General features: G+C 42.3%; 1 protein-coding gene across 1 annotated transcript in view; it reads right to left on the minus strand.

Moving 5' to 3' along the window:
• Positions 1 to 10,291: 10,291 nt before the first annotated feature.
• RFWD3 (ring finger and WD repeat domain 3) overlaps positions 10,292 to 21,098 on the minus strand; it is a 38,779-nt gene continuing 27,972 nt past the window's right edge. The window contains exons 10-13 of the mRNA XM_068992359.1: positions 20,550 to 20,726; positions 19,562 to 19,776; positions 18,109 to 18,320; positions 10,292 to 12,619 (exon numbers count right to left, since the gene is read on the minus strand). Coding sequence (XP_068848460.1) covers positions 12,476 to 12,619; positions 18,109 to 18,320; positions 19,562 to 19,776; positions 20,550 to 20,726 — 748 coding nt within the window. The 3' untranslated portion in view covers positions 10,292 to 12,475. The remainder of the gene's footprint in view (positions 12,620 to 18,108; positions 18,321 to 19,561; positions 19,777 to 20,549; positions 20,727 to 21,098) is intronic.

Below are 21,098 nucleotides of genomic sequence, written 5' to 3' on the forward strand. Positions count from 1 at the left end.
CCCAACTCTCACATCCATACATGACCACTGGAAAAACCATAGATTTGACTAGACAGACCTTTGTCAGCCAAGTAATCTGTTTTTCATATGCTGTCTAGGTTGGTCATAGCTTTTCTTCCAAGAAGCAAGGGGCTTTTAATTTCATGGCTGTAGTCACCATATGCAGTGATTTTGGAGGCTAAGAAAATAAAGTCTGTCACTGTTTCCATTGTTTTCCCATGTATTTGCCATGAAGTGATGGGACTGGATGCCATGAGCTGTTTTTTGAATATTGAGTTTTAAGCCAGCTTTCTCACTCTCATCTTTCACTTTCTTCAAGAGGTACTTCAGTTTCTCTTTGCTTTCTGCCACAAGGGTGGTGTCATCTGCATATCTGAGGTTATTGATATTTCCCCCTACAATCTTGATTCCAGCTTGTGCTTCATCCAGCCTAGCATTGCGCATGATGCAAAAATGCAATTGGATTCACTCAAAAAAAGGTGAAATAGAGACATCTGCAGACAGACTAAAGCTGAGTGAAGTAATTCATTGCTAGATGGCCTGCACTGCCCTAGGCTGAAAGAAAATGATCTCAGATGAAAGTATGGGACTGCAGGAAGGAATAAAAAGCACAGAAAGGATAAATAGGCAGACAATATGGTTTGGAACAATGATAATGATAGATGTTTAACATATGCAACAGTGAAATATATGACCCCATAGGATGTTAAGGATGCAGAATTGTAATTGCCATACCCTGGAGTCTAGGATAAACACTAAATGAATACTTACAAGGATGTGTAAGTGTAAAGGATTTGATTAATCCAAAAGTAGCCAATAGGGGTGGGAATAAAGTAACAATGGAAACAAAGGATAAATAGAAAACAATTGCATTAGGTTTGAAGTGAAGCTTAGTTGCGTCCGACTCTTTGCGACCCCGTGGACTGTAGCCTGCCAGGCTCCTCTGTCCATGGGATTTTTCGGGCAAGAATACTTGAGTGGGTTGCCATTTCCTTCTCCAGTGGATCTTCCAAAACCAGGGATTAAACCCAGGTCTCCCGCATTGTAAGCAGATGCTTTTACCATCTGGGCCACCAGGGAGTTCAGTTCAGTCACTCAGTCGTGTCCGACTCTTTGCGACCCCATGAATCGCAGCATGCCAGGCCTCCCTGTCCATCACCATCTCCCGGAGTTCACTCAGATTCACGTCCATCGAGTCAGTGATACCATCCAGCCATCTCATCCTCTGTCGTCCCCTTCTCCTCCTGCCCCCAATCTCTCCCAGCATCAGAGTCTTTTCCAATGAGTCAACTCTTCGCATGAGATGGCCAAAGTACTGAAGTTTCAGCTTTAGCATCATTCCCTCCAAAGAAATCCCAGGGTTGATCTCCTTGCAGTCCAAGGATTCTCAAGAGTCTTCTCCAACACCACAGTTCAAAAGCATCAATTCTTCGGTGCTCAGCCTTCTTCACAGTCCAACTCTCACATCCGTACATGACCAAAGGAAAAACCATAGCCTTGACTAGACGGACCTTAGTCGGCAAAGTAATGTCTCTGCTTTTGAATATGCTGTCTAGGTTGGTCATAACTTTCCTTCCAAGGAGTAAGCGTCTTTTAATTTCATGGCTGCAGTCACCATCTGCAGTGATTTTGGAGCCCCCCAAAATAAAGTCTGACACTGTTTCCACAGTTTCTCCATCTATTTCCCATGGAGTGATGGGACTGAATGCCACAATCTTCGTTTTCTGAATGTTGAGCTTTAAGCCAACTTTTTCACTCTCCTCTTTCACTTTCATCAAGAGGCTTTTTAGTTCCTCTTCACTTTCTGCCATAAGGGTGGTGTCATCTGCATATCTGAGGTTATTATTTCTCCCAGCAACCTTGATTCTAGTTTGTGTTTCTTCCAGTCCAGCGTTTCTCATGATGTACTCTGCATAGAAGTTAAATAAGCAGGGTGACAATATACAGCCTTGACGTACTCCTTTTCCTATTTGGAAACAGTCTGTTGTTCCATGTCCAGTTCTAACTGCTGCTTCCTGACCTGCATACAGATTTCTCAAGAGGCACGTCAGGTGGTCTGGTATTCCCATCTCTTTCAGAATTTTCCACAGTTTATTGTGATCCACACAGTCAAAGGCTTTGGCATAGTCAATAAAGCAGAAATAGATGTTTTTCTGGAACTCTTGCTTTTTCCATGATCCAGCAGATGTTGGCTATTTGATCTCTGGTTCCTCTCACTTTTCTAAAACCAGCTTGAACATCAGGGAGTTCACGGTTCACGTATTGCTGAAGCCTGGCTTGGAGGATTTTGAGCATTATTTTACTAGTGTGTGAGATGAGTGCAATTGTGTGGTAGTTTGAGCATTCTTTGGCATTGCCTTTCTTTGGAATTGGAATGAAAACCGTTTCCAGTCCTGTGGCCGCTGCTGAGTTTTCCAAATTTGCTGGCATATTGAGTGCAGCACTTTCACAGCATCATCATTCAGGATTTGAAACAGCTCAAATGGAATTCCATCACTTCCACTAGCTTTGTTCATAGTGATGCTTTCCAAGGCCCACTTGACTTCACATTCCAGGATGTCTGGCTGTAGATGAGTGATCGCACCATCATGATTATCTGGGTTGTGAAGATCTTTTTTGTACAGTTCTTCTGTGTATTCTTGCCACCTCTTCTTAATATCTTCTGCTTCTGTTAGGTCCAGACCATTTCTGTCCTTTATCGAGCCCATCTTTGCATGAAATGTTCCCTTGGTATCTCTAATTTTCTTGAAGAGATCTCTACTCTTTCCCATTCTGTTCTGTTCCTCTATTTCTTTGCATTGATTGCTGAGGAAGGCTTTCTTATCTCTCCTTGCTATTCTCTGGAACTCTGCATTCAGATGCATATATCTTTCCTTTTCTCCTTTGCTTTTTGCTTCTCTTCTTTCACAGCTATTTGTAAGGCCTCCCCAGACAGCCATTTTGCTTTTTTGCATTTCTTTTCCATGGGGATGGTCTTGATCCCTGTCTCCTGTACAATGTCACGAGTCTCATTCCATAGTTCATCAGGCACTCTCTCTATCAGATCTAGGCCCTTAAATCTATTTCTCACTTCCACTGCATAATCATAAGGGATTTGATTTAGGTCATACCTGAATGGTCTAGCGGTTTTCCCTACTTTCTTCAATTTGAGTCTGAATTTGGTAATGAGTTCATGATCTGAGCCACAGTCAGCTCCTGGTCTTGTTTTTGTTGACTGTATAGAGCTTCTCCATCTTTGGCTGCAAAGAATATAATCTGATTTCGATGTTGACCATCTGGTGATGTCCATGTGTTGAGTCTTCTCTTGTGTTGTTGGAAGAGGGTGTTTGCTATGACCAGTGCATTTTCTTGGCAAAACTCTTAGTCTTTGCCCTGCTTCATTCTGCATTCCAAGGCCAAATTTGCCTGTTACCCCAGGTGTTTCTTGACTTCCTAGTTTTGCATCCCAGTCCCCTATAATGAAAAGGACATCTTTTTTGGGTGTTAGTTCTAAAAGGTCTTGTAGGTCTTCATAAAACCGTTCAACTTCAGTTTCTTCCACGTTACTGGTTGTGGCATAGACTTGGATTACTGTGATATTGAATGGTTTGCCTTGGGGAGACAAACAGAGATCATTCTGTTGTTTTTGAGATTGCATCCAAGTACTGCATTTCGGACACTTTTGTTGACCATGATGGCTACTCCATTTCTTCTGAGGGATTTCTGCCCACAGTAGTAGATATAATGGTCATCTGAGTTAAATTCACCCATTCCAGTCCATCTTAGTTCGCTGATTCCTAGAATGTCGACGTTCACCCTTGCCATCTCTTGTTTGACCACTTCCAATTTGCCTTGATTCATGGACCTGACATTCCAGGTTCCTGTGCAATATTGCTCTTTACAGCATCAGACCTTGCTTCTATCACCAGTCACATCCACAGCTGGGTATTGTTTCTGCTTTGACTTCATCCCTTCATTCTTTCTGGAGTTATTTCTCCACTGATCTCCAGTAGCATATTGGGCACCTACTGACCTGGGGAGTTCCTCTTTCAGTATCCTATCATTTTGCCTTTTCATACTGTTCATGGGGTTCTCAAGGCAAGAATACTGAAGTGGTTTGCCATTCCCTTCTCCAGTGGACCACGTTCTGTCAGACCTCTCCACCATGACCCATCCGTCTTGGGTTGCCCTGCGGGCATGGCTTGGTTTCATTGAGTTAAACAAAGCTGTGGTCTTAGTGTGATTAGATTGACTAGTTGTCTGTGAGTATGGTTTCAGTGTGTCTGCCCTCTGATGCCCTCTTGCAACACCTACCATCTTACTTGGGTTTCTTACCTTGGGCGTGGTGTATCTCTTCACAGCTGCTCCAGCAAAGCGCAGCCGCTGCTCCTTACCTTGGACAAGGGGTATCTCCTTACCACCGCCCTTCCTGACCTTCAACGTGGGATAGCTCCTCTAGGCCCTCCTGCGCCCGCGCAGCCACCGGGGCCACCAGGGAAGTCTACTTAAATCTAAGTGCATTGGGAAGCTGTTGGAGCAGTATCAGCAGGGGTGTGGTTTAATCCCCAAGCAAGAGCTAATAGTCTTTCACCACCTCACAACTACCCCCAGGGCTCAGAGTGATGTTGGGCACACAGAGGGCAACCATTCATGAAGGCTTACTGAACTCCAAGCTGCTCCTCCCCCTGCTGAGTGGCTGAAGTGACTTCCCAGAAGACCTCTAACCATTCTTCTCATTGGGCAAGCAACGTGAAAAGGAAATGGTCGGGCAGAGCATCCTCCCCTGACTTCTTTCCATCTTTTCCATGTGAGGACTGTGGCAGCTTGCAAAGTACAGGAATACTTTTCCAACCATGACTGTGCCGCTGAATCAGCTGGAGTGATTTCCAATTTTGATTATGGAATCCAGGAAATGTGCTTTCCCAACAGCTAAGGCAGCACTGGCCCCTGCCAGTCTTTGGCAACTCTCTCCAGTGCAGGGCTGCACTGGTGGTCTTCCATTTCCTCAAGCACTTCCTGACCTTGCCATGTCCAAGTTTTCAAGATCATGTAGATGTGACACTGACCCATGAAGTTCCAACACTTAACATTTTTCTTTTCCTTTAACGCTCAGCTCAGAAGTCTCAACATTTTTGAAGCCTCCTTAGAAAAATTAACCCCTTTTCAACAGGCCATTTTTAGATTTATTTATAATTCAATAATTCTTTTCCTCCTATGTACTTCCTGCCTTGGGAATAGCACCATAGTTAGAAGAACCAGCCTAGACTGTTTGGGTTTCATTACCTAATCCACCATTTACCTCCTAGTGGGTTATTCTGAGTTCTGTGAGAAGCAATCTCCAGACAGGATTAGCTGTGAAAGAAAATTAGGGTTACTGTAGAACCTCACAGAAAAGGGCCTGCTTTAACATCTCTTGCCACGCTCAGTCACTGGCTGAAAGATCCCTTGAGGAGTGTGGCCTCAGTGAACCCGACGATGGCATTTCAGAGCACAGCAGCGAGGACTGTTGGTCAATTACAGTCCTTAAGCAACCTGAGAGGAAGATTTTCCTAATCACCCCATTCCACCCCTTATGCCCAAGATTTCTCTCCACAAATTTGATGAGCAGCTCTACAGTTTCCATGGATCTCTTTTTCAGAGGGAAAAACTCAGAAGAGGGAGGTTAGTGAGATAAACTAACATCCACTACTGCTGGTGACCTCAGGGCTACGAGTGGCATTTACCCTGTTTCCTCCATTTTGAATTTCCTTTACCCTCAGCGAGCACCTCAGAAGTCTTGCTGGCTTACCTGGAGATACGCCCCAAGCCTTCATTCCTGGGGTGGTAGTGGTGGTGGGCATCATAACCTTCTCAACCTGGTGCGGTACTGTTGCACATGTCTGCCAACAGTTACAGAGGCAACAGAGCAGCACCAGAAGGCAACCCAGTGGACCACCTGGCTCTTCCCCTTTACTCCCATTATGTACAAGCAGCTCTACTTTCTCCTGTTGATCAGGGTTTGTTACCACTGCCAATACAGCGATTCCTCTTCTCATGCACTGGTCCCTGGGTATAAAGTTCCAAAGTGCTCTGGTAGCAGCCCTAATGTGTAGTTTTGTGGGACCCCTGCTGTGTCCTCTGGCAAAGTGCACCCCTATAGGAATCCAGGACCTTCAACCACATGGAGCCCAGGTTGCTGGAATGGGAAGAACAAAAATCGCCCAGGTCACTGAGAATGACAGTAAATGAAGCCACTCCTGTTTCCCCATGTGGTTCCTAGACCCACGTATTCTTCCTACTGGGGAAATAGCACCAGCAGAGGTCTCTTACTTAACACTGCATCCTGAAGAACAACACCCTATTCTTTCCGAGTGTTGCTTCTTAGCCGGTGCTTCATTATCAGTATTCTGTTAGCTGGCTGTTTCTGGATGGTATAGCATTACATGACAAGACCAACAGACCCCACGGTCATGGATCCACTTCTGCAATGCCATCACTGGACAGTGGGTCCCCTGGGTCAGACGCTATACTGTGCAGCAATCTGTGCCTCAATCTGGTATTCTGCCGGCAGAGGCTGAGTAAGAAAGCTAAATCCACGGCCACAATAGCTATCTATTCCCATAAGGAAGAGGAAGGGCCCATTGTAGCTGACTTGCCACAAAGCAGCTGCTCGATCTTCTCAAGGAATAGGGCGTATCAGAGACTGAGTGTTAGTCTGTTGCTGACAGATTGGACGTTCAGAGGCACCCTTGGTAAGTGGCAGTCCACTCTCCGAGACAGAAGTCGGGCGTATATGTAGCCTCCATCTCTGCCATTAAGGCCACTCCATTCATGGGCCCAGCATATTACGTCTGCAGTGGCTGAATGCTGGCTGTCAACTGGTTGTCATTGAACTACTTGGTTATTCAATGCCTCTTCCATGGTGGAGGCTTTCTGGTAGGCATTGTATTGTAACAAAAAAATTTTTCACACATTGTGCCTTCTCCATATAGCCCAACCACATGCCGTTATCCAAGAACAGTCTGTTGGACCCTGCCCAGGAAATCTGTTTATATTCTCACCTTAAGCCACTTCTTCCACACAAAGTGGAAAGATCAGGGCACAACTTGAAGCTCTACTCACTGAAATATTTGTCACTCTCCACCATCTTTCAGGATCCTTCTTTCATCCTTTAGATTTTAATGGTGGCACTAATCACCATCCTCCAACCCCCATCCCTCAATAAGACACTTTTCTTTTTGGTTATGCCTTGTGGCTTGCAGGATCTTAGTTCCTTGACCAGGGATTGAACCTAGACCATGGCACTGAAAGTGCCAGTCAGTGGCTGGAGAGCAGTTTCCAAGGTTTAGACTTGGCCTTTCCTGTCATAATTCTTATCCCACAAGCCAGAAACATGTTGATAGATCGTTTTCACAATAACTTACTGTTTCTAGATCTAGATTATTCTAGATCATTTCCAGTTATGTATTTGGGGGCTGGGGAATGACCACTGGATGGGTTCACACTAGGTAAGGCCACTGTAAGCCATAATCTGGCCAGGACTCTTATTTATAGTATGAGGTCCCCATGGGCCAGGGGCCTAGGTTGATGCTTTTGGTCTGATATCAAAGACAACTCGATCAAATATCCAAAAAGTCCTCAAATATATGGTTTTTTCTCTCTTGTCAGTGTACAGTCCCAGGTAAATGGCCATGAGTCTCTTTGGGGAAAACCCTGAAGGAACCATACACTTGGCATGGTGTCGTAGCGTCTGCTCCTAGGTTCATAGCTACTTGTTCATCAATGCGTTCTGGATCTGAAAATTGGCTCAGGTCTAAAAACTGAGCAAAGGAACATGCGCTTTGGGGTAGATGTTTAAAAGCACCCTCTTTGGCTGCGTCTATTCTGCTCCCAGGGATGCTATCTTTTATTGACTCTCTCTCCCCGGTTCCCTGCTGGTCAAGGTCCTTTGGTCAGTTCTTCAGTCTTGCTGGTAATAAGGGTAATTGTGGTCTCCTGGCTTCTCAAAGTAAACCAATGCCACTTGGTCTTTATTATTCTTGGGCCTCAATCATCCCCATCTAACCACATTTCCTGGAACTCTCGGCATCACCTATGTTATCTAGGTCTAGGAGGAAGCAGAAAACCAAAGAGGATTAGGCATCAACAAAAAACCAAACAACCCAATTTAAAAGTGAGCAAGGGAGTTGAATAAACATTTCTCTAAAGAAGATATACAAACAGCCAATAAGCACATGGAAAGATGCTCGACATCACTAATCCCTAGGGAAATACAAATCAAAACTACAGTGAGATACCACCTCACACCATTCAGATGGCTACTGTTAAACAAACAAACAAAAACACAAAAGCAAAAATCGGAAAATAAAAGAGTTGGAAAGGATGTGGAGAAACTGAAACTCTTATGCATTGTTTGGTAGGAATGTAAAATGGTACAGCTGCTAGAAACAATATAGCAGTTCCTCAAATAATTAAGAACCGAATTACCATATGATTCAACAATTCCGCCTCTGAGTATACACCCAAAGAACTGAAAGCAGGGTCTCAGAGATATCTGTACACCCATGTTCATAGTAACATTATTCACAATAGCTAAAATGTGGAAGCATCCTAACTGTCCACTGACAGATGAACGGATAAGCAAAATGTGGTATACATGTATACAATGGAGTACCACTGTCTTAAAAAGAAAGGAAAATTTGACACATGCTACAACATGCATGAACTTTGAAGACATTAGGCTAAGTGAAATAAGCCAGTCACAAAAAGACAAATACTGCCTGATTCCACTTAGATGAGGCCATTAGCGCAGTCAAATACCCAGATATCACCCTGTGTGGTAATTCCAGCCTCAGCACCCAGAAACCAAGACAAATGAGGGCATTTGGAAGAATGTCAAATGTCACAAGTACATGACTATCTGCTTTAATTGTGAATGCTAAGTATAGAATATGTAAAATAAGTGTAGGATATGTAAAATTTAATCAAATGCCACCTACGTTATTTTCTCTTGAACTTGATTTTTAACCTGTTTCTTCTCCTATAAATTGGAATAACAATATTTACTCCATAACACGGTTCAAAAATGAATGTGTTAGAAAGGTGGGGAAGGCAATGGCACCCCACTCCAGTACTCTTGCCCTGAAAATCCCATGGACAGAGGAGCCTGGTAGGCTGCAGTTCATGGGTCGCTAGGAGTCGGACACGACTGAGCAATTTCACTTTCACTTTTCACTTTCATGCACTGGAGAAGGAAATGGCAACCCACTCCAGTGTTCTTGCCTGGAGAATCCCAGGGACGGGGGAGCCTGTTGGGCTGCCGTCTATGGGGTCGCACAGAGTCGGACACGACTGAAGCGACTCAGCAGCAGCAGCAGCAGTGTTAGAAAAGGGCTGTGCAAACTACAAAGGGACAAACAAGAGATTGTTACCAACAAACAAACTGATTAAAGGACAAGGACACACAAATGTCTGTTTTTAGAAACTTCACTTACAGTCAACCACTGAGATGGGAAACCAAGGAAAGAATACTCTGGAAGAGGAACAGTGGTGGTAGGTTTCTTGGTAATGTGGGGTTCACTTCTTCACTCAGGACCTTTTCACCTCTTTCCATTGGAGCACATGGCTCCATGACAGTGTTAACCGGATGGATCTAGTCCTCCTGCAATCTAGTATACTCCAATGCTGTTCAGCTGGAAAGCATTTTCAGCCTTTCCAGTCTAATCTCAGAACACCACGATTTACAGCCAAAGAAATTCCTGAACTGAACAGAACAAAGAAACTGAGGCAAGTGGCCAGAGCTGTGCTGAGCAGAAACCCAGGAGTCCACACGTGCCCAGTGCTGCTGCCACTGCCAGGAGCACTGCCAAAGACTAGGACAAAGAGAAGAGAAAGTCCTCTCCTCCCCACACAGAAGAGTCTTCTGGACTCAGAGACTAATAGGAAGCCAGCAAGCAAATGTAGCTTGCAGGATTTAGACCCTTGAGTCTGCGAGTAAACAGACAAGTGACCAGTGCTGGGGACTTAAGAGACAACAGTAAAAGAGAACTGCCAACTAGTGCCTCAACTTACTTCATTAATTTAAATAAGATGTTTACTTTTGATCCAGGGACCATCCTGTGTAATTCTGACCCAGTACTACTGAAATGAAGAAATCTACAAGGCAGTCTGGGATTAGACCCCTTTTCCAAAAGGCACACAGGTTCCCGCCTCTAGCATTCAAAGAGACACGACACCAGAAGCTGAAACATATGGTAAATGCTTTATTTTCATATTTTACATTAAAACATAAAACACAAACATTAAAACATAGGACATGAATAGAGATTCCACTGTCTGGTTTTCAAAGCAGGTACAAGGATATATATAACAAGAAAATATTTTTGAGTCTGCTTAACTCCAAACCCTCAAATGGGAAAACAATCTCAGAGACTGAGGTGAGGGAAGATGGTGGGGCAGAGCCTGCATCTACAGATGTCATCTCTCCTGCCAGGCAGAGGGGAGTGGGAGGGGGAAGTTCTTCCACTGGAGAAATCAGTCACAGTCGCAACAATTTTTCTTTCTCAAATATCTAAACTTACTAGGGGAATGCAAGGACTGGTAAGGCATGAGATTCTTTCAACTTCTCTAATAATACAAGTCCCTTGGTTCCTACGCTTGGGGGTGGGGGCAGATCTCAATCAGCATCAGCTAAGTGTACTTCAACATTAGTCAAATCCTAACCCTACCCCGGATTCTGCCCTAGCCAAAGACGAAGGCAGCCAGGGCCTGACCACTTGTATCCTCTCTCTTATCATCTGCTGAAACCAGACTGTTTTTTAATTCAAATCCTTTTCTGCCCCTGAAGCTCTAGGCCTGGGCAGTTATTCTTAATTATCAACATATCAAAAGGTTACACCTCTTCTAGAAAAGGGAGCTCTTTCCCAGGTTCTGGAAACTGGCTTTTTGAAAGATGTCCTTAAATAGAAGGAGGCCATTCTTTAAAAAGCACAACTACAACATGGAACTCTGGGGAAATCTACTGCAATAAGCCCTTGCTGGTGAGAAATGCTGGAAACAGCTCAGGGGTTGACAGAACAGAACTGTTTTAAAATAAAAATAATGATAACATTTCTACAACAATTATTTAAGAAGTTCAGTTAGCCATCCTGCTCCCCAAGAACAGGGAGCATGCCTTGAGACATGTTCTGCTGTGGAGAGTAGTTTAGTAGAGCAGCCTTTCGCAAAGCAAACAGATATAAACTGAACCCTCTACTGGAGAAAAGTACAGCTCCAAACGTGGGACAATCCAGGGCTGGAGTGAAAGCTGGTGAGCATCTCCCTGCAATGCACACAGGCCTCCAACCACTGTTATTTTACTAAAAACACTTTCTTAAAAAAAAGTTAGGGAAGGAGGCAAATAAGAGGAATTTAGAATCAAACATCAGTTTCACCTGGGGGCAGCCTTTACTTTAACCAGGGAATTCTAAACACACTCAAGAATGGCTCTTACTCCAAGGGGTTGACTTTATTCAGAGGGAAACTCTTTAAAAATGCAAGAGACAAGTCCTCTGCTGCTTTCAACAGCAGTCTAAGCAGCTTCTCTTTTGTAAGCCTCTCTTGGTTAGATCTCTCTAACCATGCTTCTGATTTCTCATACTAGTAAGAGCTTTGACATATGGCTCACCTTTTCCTAGTGGGAGGACAAAGCACTGGCTTATATGAAACCAATCCTGAGATCTTAGCTGCCTAGAAAAAAAGTGAGTCTTCCCCACTGCTCAAACAATTGGTCTCTTTCCTTGATTTGCACATGATGAACCCCATACACTTGGCATTAGGAAAGGATCTACAGCTCATCAGCTGCCATCATCACTGGGTTTACCACTATCCTGGCACTGCACACCTGAACAAAGCTGTTTCTGCCACAGAGCAGACCAGATGAGCTCTACCACACAGTTCTGTGGGGATGAGACCAAGTTACTAAAAGATTATCAGCCTACAAGGTCAGAAATAGGTCAAATCCTTCAGCAGACTGTATAGTGCCCTCTTGTGCTCAATTGAAGACTTCTGCATCCACGCTGCATCCAAGAAGCATCAGAATGGTTAGTCCCATCAGGAACATAAGCACTCCCAAGTCATGCAGTCAAGTGACAAGACAACTCGGGTGGGATGTCACATCCAGAAATGCTTGGTGTACATTCATATCCTAAGTGACTGCAGGGAGGATACTCTCCAAGGCCCAGCAGAAAGTCTGATCAAACACTGATTCTCAACAAAGATTCATGAAGGCTTTTAACCCAAGAAATGGATAATGTTGATGGAGTACCAGTCACTTATTCTTTTGATGGACACTGAAGATACACCATCTATAGTGTTTTGTTGACCTGGAATCCGAGGATCATATTAACCTAACGGAACCATGATCCCACAAGTTCTAGGCCACAGACAATAAGCACAGATCTTGCTCAAGGCTGTGAGGTACTAGCAAACAACATGTAACATTAACCAGCAACATGATTGATAAGTTTCAAGACCATGGTCACTCCCACCTATAGATGTGGACAGTCTTTTCTGTTAAGGTAGCCAGGTAGCTGTTATGATTCACCTCAAATGGGCAGATGTCCAAGACAGGCTGATCGGCCTGCAGATCCTGCAGCAACGAGCCACTGCCAGCATCCCACAGCTTAAAAAGAAGAGATAAAGGTCAGGAGTCCTTCAATTCAACTCGGGACTTGCAGTCTTTATCATCACACAACTCTGAAAGCACTGCAGAGACAACACTGCCCAGGGAGTAAAACAGAATGTCCCTAACCTTCACACGGTTGCACAAAAGCAGCACATCTGACATAGGTCATGCACAGCCTCACCTACTATAATTCGCAATTATGGTCTACCTCTGAGTGGATCTGAAAACCAAGCCTAGTATTCTCCCCTTCAGTCTACATCCCAAGAACTCTATTAGGGGAATAAGGGTCAACAAGACAATAAGTCCCTGTCTCTGCCCTCATGGAACCTGTATTCTAACTGCTGCTTTCTTCTCCTTTAAAAAAAAATTTATTATGGTCAAAAAATTCATGTAATAAAAAGTAGAATAGTACTATGAGTAATCCATCACCCAGATGACTAAGTTTTTACCATACCTGGTTTACTGTTTTTTTTCTTTGCTGACATCATGTCATTTTACCCTTATACACTTAAGTATACATCTCTTAAAAACAATCAAAAGACATTTTCCTATATCTCAATGTCACTATGCCTAACAAAATGAACAATAATTTCATAGTATTCTCTAACATTAGTGCAAAATAAAAATTTTCTCATAGTCTTTGTATATTGGTTTTGTTTGATTCAGGATTCAAATAAGGTCCACATTACCCTTGGTATTCATAAATTTTAATAAACCTCTCTTAGTTTGAGCAGATCCTACCTCCCCACTCTTGTCTCCTTCTGCCACTGACTTGTGGAAGCAGGATCTGTTGTCCTACAGAATGTCCACAACCTGTTTGTTTGCTGCTTTCTGTGCTATTACTTAACTTACACTCTTATCCACTGCAATTCCAGTAAATAAAAGCGTTAGACTGAAGAGTGACACTATCCAACATGGCTGCCATTAGCCACATAAAAATTACACAAAAATTTAACAATTAAGTTTTTCATTCACATTAACATTTCAAGTGATCACATGGCTAATGCGCCTTAACTGGGCAGTGCTGTTCTATGGATTCAAGGACATCTAGGCATCATGTATTCATTTTGCCTTACATCAAGGGGCAAATTATTTCTGCTTAAGCCACTAACAGTGACACAATAGTTGATCATGTATTCAAGTGGTAAGAGGTTGACCCCCTCCACTGTAAATTCCCCACCAACCTTCCATGTGTTAGTTTAATCTTGAATTGATCAACTATTTTACAGAGGTTTCAGTAGTGCCTTTTTCCCCCTAAAACATATAGCTATATGTTTATCATCACACAACTTTGAAAGCACTGCAGAGACAGCACCACCTGGGGGCTAAAACAGCCTGTCCCTGACCTTCACAAGGTCGCACAAAGGCAGGATATCTGACATAGGTCACGTGAAACACTACAGCTCACATATAAAGAATGATGTCAATCTACAGATACTGGTATGGAAAGATAACCAAGATAGGAAGTTAAATGGAAAAGCAGTATGTACTGGGTTGGCCAAAAAGTTTCTTATGTTTTTAAATAAAAATAAAAGACCTTCTATTCCTGCTTTCTAGAGAGTTTTTATCATAAATGGATGTTGAATTTTGTCAAAGGCCTTCTCTGCATCTATTGAGATAATCATATGGTTTTTATTTTTCAATTTGTTAATGTGGTGAATTACATTGATTGATTTGTGGATATTGAAGAATCCTTGCATCCCTGGGATAAAGCCCACTTGGTCATGGTGTATGATCTTTTTAATGTGTTGTTGGATTCTGATTGCTAGAATTTTGTTGAGGATTTTTGCATCTATGTTCATCAGTGATACTGGCCTGTAGTTCTCTTTTTTTGTGACATCTTTGTCAGGTTTTGGTACCCAGAAAATTACTAGAGCTCATCAATGAATATAGTAAAGTTGCAGGATATAAAATCAACACACAGAAATCCCTTGCATTCCTATACATTAATAATGAGAAAGTAGAAAAAGAAATTAAGGAAACAATTCCATTCACCACTGCAATGAAAAGAATAAAATATTTAGGAATATATCTACCCAAAGAAACTAAAGACCTATATATAGAAAACTATAAAACACTGATGAAAGAAATCAAAGAGGACACTAATAGATGGAGAAATATACCATGTTCATGGATCGGAAGAATCAATATAGTGAAAATGAGTATACTACCCAAAGCAATTTACAAATTCAACGCAATCCCTATCAAGCTACCAGCCATATTTTTCACAGAACTAGAACAAATAATTTCAAGATTTGTATGGAAATACAAAAAACCTCGAATTGCCAAAGCAATCTTGAGAAAGAAGAATGAAACTGGAGGAATCAACTTGCCTGACTTCAGGCTCTACTACAAAGCCACAGTCATCAAGACAGTATGGTACTGGCACAAAGACAGACATATAGATCAATGGAACAAAACAGAAAGCCCAGAGATAAATCCACACACATATGGACACCTTATCTTTGACAAAGGAGGCAAGAATATACAATGGAGTAAAGACAATCTCTTTAACAAGTGGTGCTGGGAAAACTGGTCAACCACTTGTAAAAGAATGAAACTAGATCACTTTCTAACACCGCACACAAAAATAAACTCAAGATGGATTAAAGATCTAAATGTAAGACCAGAAACTATAAAACTCCTAGAGGAGAACATAGGCAAAACACTCTCAGACATAAATCACAGCAGGATCCTCTATGATCCACCTCCCAGAATTCTGGAAATAAAAGCAAAAATAAACAAATGGGATCTAATTAAAATTAAAAGCTTCTGCACAACAAAGGAAAATATAAGCAAGGTGAAAAGACAGCCTTCTGAATGGGAGAAAATAATAGCAAATGAAGCAACTGACAAACAACTAATCTCAAAAATATACAAGCAACTTATGCAGCTCAATTCCAGAAAAATAAACGACCCAATCAAAAAATGGGCCAAAGAACTAAATAGACATTTCTCCAAAGAAGACATACGGATGGCTAACAAACACATGAAAAGATGCTCAACATCACTCATTATCAGAGAAATGCAAATCAAAACCACAATGAGGTACCACTTCACACCAGTCAGAATGGCTGCGATCCAAAAATCTGCAAGCAATAAATGCTGGAGAGGGTGTGGAGAAAAGGGAACCCTCCTACACTGTTGGTGGGAATGCAAACTAGTACAGCCACTATGGAGAACAGTGTGGAGATTCCTTAAAAAATTGCAAATAGAACTACCTTATGACCCAGCAATCCCACTGCTGGGCATACACACCGAGGAAACCAGAATTGAAAGAGACACATGTACCCCAATGTTCATTGCAGCACTGTTTATAATAGCCAGGACATGGAAACAACCTAGATGTCCATCAGCAGATGAATGGATAAGAAAGCTGTGGTACATATACACAATGGAGTATTACTCAGCCGTTAAAAAGAATTCATTTGAATCAGTTCTGATGAGATGGATGAAACTGGAGCCGATTATACAGAGTGAAGTAAGCCAGAAAGAAAAACACCAATACAGTATACTAACACATATATATGGAATTTAGAAAGATGGCAATGACGACCCTGTATGCAAGACAGGAAAAAAGACACAGCGGTGTATAACGGACTTTTGGACTCAGAGGGAGAGGTAGAGGGTGGGATGATTTGGGAGAATGGCATTCTATCATGTATACTATCATGTAAGAATTGAATTGCCAGTCTATGTCTGACGCAGGATACAGCATGCTTGGGGTTGGTGCATGGGGATGACTCACTGAGATGTTATGGGGAGGGAGGTGGGAGGGGGGTTCATGTTTGGGAACACATGTAAAAATTAAAGATTTTTAAATTTAAAAAAAAAGTAAAAAAATAAAAAAAAAAAAATTCAACTCAAAAAACGAAAAAAAAAAAAAAAGACCATTTTCATCAAGAACTTTCTCGAACGTTTTGTTATACTACATTCTGCCATTTTTCAGGCAACTTCATAACTTTATCTTCCGAGAACTTTTTATCTTTTTGAGCAAAGTACTATTCTAAGTGCTTTTTACAGTCTTCCACAGAATTGAAACTTCTCCCATTAAGAGAATTTTGTAAAGACTAAAATAAATAAATGGAAATACAAAGGTGCAATGTCTCGTGAATAGAGCAGATGAATAAGAACTTCCTAGCCAAGCTGTAACAGTTTTTGCCTATCATCAAAGAAACATATGGTCTTGCATTATCCTGATGGGAGATTATGTGTTTTCCGTTGATTAATTCCGGACATTTTTCATTGAGTGCTGATTTCAGTTGGTCTAATTGTGAGCAGTACTTGTTGGAATTAATCGTTTGGTTTTTTGGAAGGAGCTCATAATAGAGGACTCATTTCCAATCCCACCACATATACAATATCATCTTCTTTGGATGGAGATTGGCCTTTATTGTGGTTGGTGGTGGTTCATTTCGCTTGCCCCAGGATCTCTTCTGTTCCACATTATTGTACAGTATCCACTTTTCACTGCCTATCACAATTTGTATTTAAAAAGAACATTTTCATTACATTTCAGGAGAGAATCACATTGGAGAAGGCAATGGCACCCCACTCCAGTACTCTTGCCTGGAAAATCCCATGGACAGAGGAGCCTGGTAGGCTGTAGTCCATGGGGTCGCTAGGAGTCAGACATGACTGAGTGACTTCACTTTCACGCATTGGAGAAGGAAATGGCAACCCACTCCAGCGTTCTTGCCTGGAGGATCCCAGGGATGGGGGAGCCTGGTGGGCTGCCGTCTCTGGGGTCGCACAGAGTTGGACACGACTAAAGCGACTTAGCAGCAGCAGAGAATCACATGCAGAAACACAGTCAAAGTGTTTTTCACTTAACTTACGTGGAACTCGGACATCAAAGTGATTAACATAATCAGGCTGATGCAAATGATCTTTCACACTTGATTTGGATATTTTGAGTATGCTGGCTATCTCCTGTGTGGTATACTGTTAACTGTTCTCATTTAATGTCTCGAGTTGATCCCTATCAACTTCAACTGACCTACCTGACTGTGGAGCATCACCCAGCGATAAATCTCTAGCACAAAACTTCGAAAATGCTTTCGACATGTTCAGTCACAGCACTTTTTCCATACACTGCACAAATCTGTTTCTGCATTTCAGTAAAGTTTTTACCTTTCTTGAAATAAAGCATAATATGCTGAAAACGTTGCTTTTTTTCCTTCCACTGTCAATATTAAAATGGTACACAAAAATTCACCAGTTTTGACAAGTCTTATTTTTAGTACACACTGATATGATAGCTGTCACAATATAATCTAACAAAATTGTTTCAAATGAAGTTACAGACAACCATGTGCTCCTAGAGCCACCAACAGAAAAAACAAACTTTTTGGCCAACCCAATAAAGTGTGACTTGTATAAAAAAAGCAACCATACATATACACATATGAAGGTATGTGCAATCACAGAGAACTTTGGTTTTTTGCTTTAAACACGTCAGTATAAAAAACTGACAGACTACTCACCAGGGCAGATTTTGATGCTTCATCCCCAGTACACACCAGGATGCTGCCATTATTCTCTGGATTTTGGAAAATGGCACTCTTGGTTAGCAATTTGCAGGAGGGTCCCCCAAGGAACGTTTGTACAGGATGGCAGGAGCAGATGGGCTCTCCAGCATTATCCAGTTTATAGGACATCTCCATGAGCACACTTCGTAAGGTGTTGTGATTTTTATCTAAGAGAAAGAGAAATCAGTATTGATCTGCAGGGATGGTCCAAAGAAATTAAGCAAGTACCTAAACTTGGTTGTAACACAGCTGAGTACAAAAGGCAGTTTCATCAAGCCATCATTAGTAGCTACAGGGCAAACACAGTAAGAACAAAATAATATAGCACAAATGAAATTCAGAACTTTGGGCTATAGGATGAAGTAAGTTATCTACAATAGGTTTTTGTCTATGAAGGAAACAACTCTGAGAATAAGCTAGCCTTTTTAGGAAAATCACTGTATCCAGCTGGACTTGTGTTTTGGTTTTTATCTTCCTTAAGGGTTTGGGCTACAAGGTCTTTTCCTTCCCCCAGTGAGGACCCCACTAATACCCGGAACTGTACAAATAAAGTGAAAGCATATTATCACAGAAGGGGAAACATATCGCTGTGGTCCTGCTGAGAGACAAACAAAAGCTAGAGAACAGAATGGGGTCTCCAAGCTTTCTACATGTCATAGCAAATCTGTGGGGATAGGGGACCTAGGAGATGAGTCCAAAAGGGAAAGGAGAGTCTGCTGAGGCAGCTTCTCAGCTCAAACAAAATTTAAAATGATTAGGTCAACCCACAACTAGCAGAAGTATGGGCACTTTAATATTTCTGACCAAAACATCTACTTGACCATCAATATAGCTCACCAGATTAGATTCATTATCTTTCAGCTAGGAAAAAACCTGTGAATTTAAGCATAGTCGGTCAAGGGTTGCAGTCCTGGTTCTGGAAGCTGTGAGAAGTTCAGCTGGCTAGGGCCACCATGGTTGTCCATCTACTCCCCACTTAACTTTGGGTCCCCAAATAAGGAAGAACAGCTAAGTGTCTGGGCCCTCTACATGACTGCTTTCGTCTGGGCCTTCCTTGTAAGTGAACTGAGCGGCGAGCAGAAAACATGAAACTGATGTAAAGGCAGCTCAGTGGCCTCAAGAGCAGGTCTCCTCATTCCATCCCACTGTCGTAAGTCAGAGAGGATCCTAAAGTGGAGGATCCTAATTCCACTTCCAAGGAGTACCTGGCCAAGTATGTCCCAGTTCACACAAGTGAGGGACAGGGAGGCAGGCTCCACAGAAGCTCCCTGAAGGAGCAAGAGCTGTTAGTTCGTGAGGGGCTGACCAGCACCACCTGAAAGGTAGGGCAAGCTCTCCTTTCCTCCCCTCTACCAATCTACTTCCAAACCAACCACAGGTCCCATGAGGATACCCCAACAACACTCACCAGGCCTATAGGTCACGAGACAGTGGCGGGTGCTGCTCTCTACCTGAAAGTCTACGCAGCCCCCAGGCTCCATGGGCAGCACATGAGGCCAATGAGTAAAACCCATTTTCAGCTCCCAAAAAGAGGCATTCTCCAACGCTCCAGCCAACAAGCCACCATATGGAAACGCAGCAGAGGCAGCTCTGGGCACATATGACAGGGATACCAGCGGGCATCTGAAGGGAAAGAAAGGAAACCGAGTCTCACCTGCCAATATCTGAGCTACTTCAGGCGCCACTATGAGGAGTCAAGGACATTCCTACCTCTATAGAAGAAACTGTGTGAGTCACTGTCCTCTGATACCTGATAAAACTACCAACCCACTCTGTAGGAACAAAAGGGCATATATATATAATATTCCACACCCAGTTTCAGAGGAAATTCCACATGCTCTAAAAGCAGTGGGGAGAAAACAGAGTAGGAAACTTAACAGTACAAGATTACAAACACAAGGAAGCCTGACTGGTGTGAAGCTTCTGGAAATGGGGTTAGATACACACACACACACAAAGTCAGAAAGGAAATTCAACTTATACATCCAATAAACTAAAGCTTCCAAGCTGTATTTGAGAGACTCTCTCAATTAAAATATAGCATAGAGAATTCCCTAGTGGTCCACTGGTTAGTTCACAACAGGCCAAGAAATGTAATCAAGGTCACACAGCTCATAAATGGTGGAGTTGGGTTCTGAACAAAGTAGTGATTTTATTTTGGCACACTGTGACATGTAATTCTATGAATCTGGTTATACTTGGTATGAGAACTTTCTGCCATATGAACTATCATGAACACAAACTCTAGGATCTTACTGATTCTGAAGTGAGAATAGATCAGAGGACTCAGAGAACTGCCCTCTGTGAGAAAATCTGATCAACTTTAAAACACTCGTAAAAGAGAGGATTAATATAATAGTCTAAGAGAAAGCTGTTACTTTCAGGTGGCTCCCTACCTAGCTCTCTGCGGTACTAACTCCTGGACGTGAGAGCTTGTATTTCGAAGGTCGTATAACAGAATTGAACCGTTGACTAGTCCAGCATAGATGTAATTGTTTTCATCAAGACACCAGCAGCAGCTCCAGACAGGCCGCCCAGTATTGTAAGTCTGGACCACGGTATTTGTTTCCAGGCTGTAGAGTTACAAAAGACTTTTACAATTATGCATTACAAAAATACAAAATTCAAATACAAAACAAAGATATAAAGATAAGAACACACCCTCACATCAAAACTATATGGATTCCCAATTTCCCCTAAGGTCTGCGGAGATAACTCCTCTTAATTCCACAATATTTGTTTTGGAGGATACAGATTTTCCTCCTAAGCTGTAAGGAAGAATAAGTTAAAGGGACAGATAAACAGTATATTCCTTCCCCTGATCCTATATGCTTCTCCACGGCTACCTATTACACAGGTAGTCAATGTTTAATACTGAAAAATTAGAAAACACATATAAGAAAAATAAAAAGTTATAATCCAACTATCCAGAGGCAGTCATTAAT

Source organism: Capricornis sumatraensis, chromosome 20 (genome assembly GCF_032405125.1).
Source record: "Capricornis sumatraensis isolate serow.1 chromosome 20, serow.2, whole genome shotgun sequence".
In the NCBI taxonomy this organism is placed as follows: Eukaryota; Metazoa; Chordata; class Mammalia; order Artiodactyla; family Bovidae; genus Capricornis; species Capricornis sumatraensis.